At 50.0% G+C, this 3,849-nt stretch overlaps 1 protein-coding gene across 1 annotated transcript in view; it reads left to right on the top strand.

Moving 5' to 3' along the window:
• The window catches only part of SLC22A11 (solute carrier family 22 (organic anion/urate transporter), member 11), a 24,748-nt gene extending 21,231 nt beyond the window's left edge, over positions 1 to 3,517 (top strand). The window contains exons 7-9 of the mRNA XM_006901482.1: positions 2,264 to 2,478; positions 2,589 to 2,697; positions 3,307 to 3,517. Of these exons, the coding sequence (XP_006901544.1) occupies positions 2,264 to 2,478; positions 2,589 to 2,697; positions 3,307 to 3,517 (535 nt within the window). The remainder of the gene's footprint in view (positions 1 to 2,263; positions 2,479 to 2,588; positions 2,698 to 3,306) is intronic.
• The last annotated feature ends 332 nt before the right edge of the window (positions 3,518 to 3,849 follow it).

The following is a 3,849-nucleotide window of genomic DNA, read 5'->3' as shown; positions in this document are numbered from 1 at the left end:
TATTAATTATTTCTTGTGTGTGCACCGTCAAATCAGATCTGACTGGTATAGGAGGAAATTGCACCTCCTTCTCCAGCAGAGCATCTGGTGGATTTGAACAGTAACTCTACTTTTCTGAGTTGTATCTCCCCTGTTGACATACAATCACTGTCCCATAAATCACCTGCCAAATCTTTCTAGTTGCTATTGTCTTTTTTTTTTGCTATTGTCTTTTTGATCCTCATTGTTGTTTTTATATACAGTCAGGTCGCTTGTGACTCATAGTACAACAGCCCTGAAGCCTGCTCTCTCTTGTGCCAACTTTGTGTCTCTGACACACCTACCCTCATTGCCCCAGTCACTGAATCAACCCATTTTATCAGTGGTCTTTCTCTCTCTCTGTTCCTCCACTCCAAGCACGACATCCATCTCCAAGGACTGGTCCCTCCTTGCAACATGCCCAAAGTTTGTCAGACGAAGTCTCAGAATCCTTGCCTCCAAGGAGCACCCTGGTTTTGCCCTCTTTAGGATGAACCTGTGTGTTCTCCTGGAGTCCATGGTACATTCAACACTCTTCTCCACCATCACAACTCAAAATCTGTCTATCATTCTTGGTCATTGTCCAGCTCTCTGGAGCATAGCAACCAATTGCAAAGACTCTGGCCTGGATCAGGCACACTTTAGTCTCCAGACTGACGCTGTTGCTCTTCAGTAGTCTGGAGAGGTCCCTGACAGCTGACTTTCCCAGTGCAGTTTGTCTTTTGATTTCCTGGCTGCTGGTACCAAGAGTGTTGTTTGTGGAGCCAAGCAAACTAAAACTGTTAACAATCTCAATCTCTTCACCATGTATCATGATGCTGCCTCTAAGGGTGGATCTTAAAAGAACACAATCCTCTCGGCATTCTTTACTAATTAAGCTGTTGTCGTATACCGTGGAGTCAGAACCAACCCATAGCTGACCCTCCAGTGGGTTTTCAGAGGTAGTTTAATCACACAGGAGGAGATTGCCCAACTTTTTCCCATGGAGAAACCGGTGGATTTGAACCATATGCCTTCGGAACTACAGCACAGCTCCTTACCACTAAACTACCAGCGAATATTTGGAAGTATAAAGACTTTTTCTTTTTTTTTTTCCTTTGTATGTGTGTACTGTCAAATCAGATCTGACTGGTACAGGAGATGATTGTCCCTCCTTCTCCAGCAGAGCATCTGGTGGATTTGAACTTGCACCTCTGGGATTGCAGTGCTGATTCTTGCCACTAGGCCACCAGAGCTCCCCTCAAGACTTTCTTAGGGCAGTAGTTTCAGGGATTCATGCATCATCAGTAGCTTCAGGAAGGTTAGATTCTGTGAGAATTTGAAATTCTTTTCTGCATCTCCCCCCCTTTTGATCAGATTTCTTTTGTAGAATCTGTGAGAGGGTTGGGTTTTTGAAGGTGGCATAGAGTGAGTTTACACTTTGGATGCTTGAGAATCAAAATTCAGCCTCTAAGCTGGAAATTTAGACCCTATAAGTCAACTATTCAGAAGCATGCATGTGTCTGTGGTGAAGGAGCCCCCAGAGAGTGGACCCTGAGAGGGAATTTGGGAGCAGGGAGTGTATTGGGGATGCTCCTTATTTTGGGGGGATCCTCTTGAGACCCTCTCTAGTGCAAGGAATCTGCCTGAGGCAAGGCAGAAATGTGTCACAGACTAGGCTGCTCTCCCAGTAAGACCCACACATCTCTTGGGAACCTGGAGCTACTATGGCCCCTTCTGAGATGTTCCCTGTGACCCACGTGGATGCCACTCTGGGAAAGATTGATCTTCTTAGCTGACGGCCAGCACTCCCGAGGCTGTGGGAATCACACTACCCAACTGAAGGGGCATTTGGGAGATGCCCACTGAGAGGTGTTCCCATTTTCCAGATCAAAGATAGAGGCATCTAGAGGAGCTGAATCAGCCAAAAAAAATAAAAAATTAAAAAAAAAAAATAAAAGAGGAGCTGAAACTCTCAGCCAATAAAAGAGCAAGGACCTAGCCAAGGTTTGGGCACAGAATAGGAGCCCCTGAGGGCAGTGTGAGCGGCTGAGAGGGTCAACTCTTCCTGCTATCATCCCAGTACATCCCAGCCCTGCGGCCAGCAGCCAAATGACCCCCACCTGGAACCAGCCTAGCCCTGGGGAAATGTGTCCTGCATTTGCCAGGTTTCCCAGGGCTCTGGCCGCGACAAGTTCAAGGTGACAGGACTGCAGCAGAGGTGAGGTGACACCGCAGGGACCAATTTCCCGGCTGTGTCCCACAGATTCTCCATAACGTTCTCCTACTACGGGTTGGTCCTGGACCTGCAGAGTCTGGGCAGTGACATCTTCCTCTTGCAAGTCCTCTTCGGAGCCGTGGACTTCCTGGGCCGGGTCACCACCCCGCTGTTGCTCAGGTTTCTGGGCCGCCGCATGGCACTGGCCAGCTCTTCATCCTTAAGTGGCTTGGCCATCCTGGTCAACATACTGGTGCCACAAGGTGAGATCAAGGCAGCTCATCTTCCCTGCCGACCCTCAGTGTACCCCACCCTGACTCCTCGTAGGTGAACCTCCTGCCATTCTCACCCGCCTCACACTCACCCCCACTAGATTTGTGGATCCTACGTACGGTCTTTGCTGTGCTGGGAAAGGGAGCCTTTGGGATAAGCTTGACTTGCTACTACCTCTATAAGACTGAACTGTTCCCCACTTCGCTGAGGTAAGCTGAGGCTGCAGGCCACATTGGCGAGGGTCTGCCAGACCTTGGGGTGGGGTGAGGAAGGGACACCCTGCAAGGGGCAGAGGAGACAGAAGGGAGGAGTGAGTACCTAGGGGGAGCCCAAGAGAGCGTGAGGGAAGCTAACTGCCCACCTGTAGCTGGACAGAGGGACTCCACCTTCCTTTCCCTAAAGCTCCCAAAGCATTCTCTATGAAAGATTCTGGATGCTCCCAGAAATAGGGCCCCTTCCCTGGGTGGGGAAAATCCGGGGGACTCCCTAAAGATGACATTAAAGGAAATCTTGAACCTGATTTTACCTTCTTGGCATTTCTTGGCTCACCCAAAGTGCCTCTCTTCTGGTAGCTGTTGTGGTTGTGTGCTGTTGAGTCACACCTGACCCATAACTGACCCTCCAAGGGGTTTTCAGAGGCAGTAAATTGCACAAGAGGAGATTGCTCATCTTTCTCCCACGGAGCACATGGTGGATCCGAACCTTTGGGATGTCAGCACAGCTTCTTACCACTAGGCCAGCAGAGCTCCCTCTGGTCTGGTAGAGGTCCACGTAATAGCAGTTGTGACTTGGGACGGGTTGCTTCTCTTCCCCTACAGGATGACAGCAGATGGAGTCATTAATTCAGCAAGCCGGCTGGGGGGCGTGATGGGCCCCTTGATCAGAATGACCCGCCAGGCTCTGCCTCTGCTACCTCCTCTCTCCTACGGTATCGTCCCCATCGTTTCCAGCTTCTTCCTCCTAGTCCTCCCGGAGACCCAAGGACTTCCACTCCCAGACACCGTCCAGAACCTTGAGAGACAACAGTGAGTGGTCGGTGGTTGCCCCACGCAGTGGAGTGGGTTTCTAGGATGTAGACGGCTCGAGGCTGCAGATCTGGGGGTTGGTCTGCTCATGGCTCCACCACATCAGGGAGACAATGGGGTGGAGAGACAGGAACCAGACTGGGTTGGTACTGTGATGCGATGCACAGCAAGGGTGTGTTGAATACTGTTTCAGAAGCACAGAGGGCATCGCAGCTTCTGTTTTCTAAATCATTTAACCTTTATAACAATCCAGGCAGGAAATTGTTGTTGGCAGGTGCCATCCAGTTAACTATGACTTAAAATGACCCTACGAACAACAGATCTGAACCTTGCTGT

The sequence above is a fragment of the Elephantulus edwardii genome, unplaced genomic scaffold, assembly GCF_000299155.1.
Source record: "Elephantulus edwardii isolate Elephantulus edwardi_28Jun2011 unplaced genomic scaffold, EleEdw1.0 scaffold00328, whole genome shotgun sequence".
In the NCBI taxonomy this organism is placed as follows: domain Eukaryota; kingdom Metazoa; phylum Chordata; class Mammalia; order Macroscelidea; family Macroscelididae; genus Elephantulus; species Elephantulus edwardii.
The sequence above is the reverse complement of the archived record's forward strand: the minus strand, read 5'-3'. Positions and strand labels throughout refer to the sequence as shown.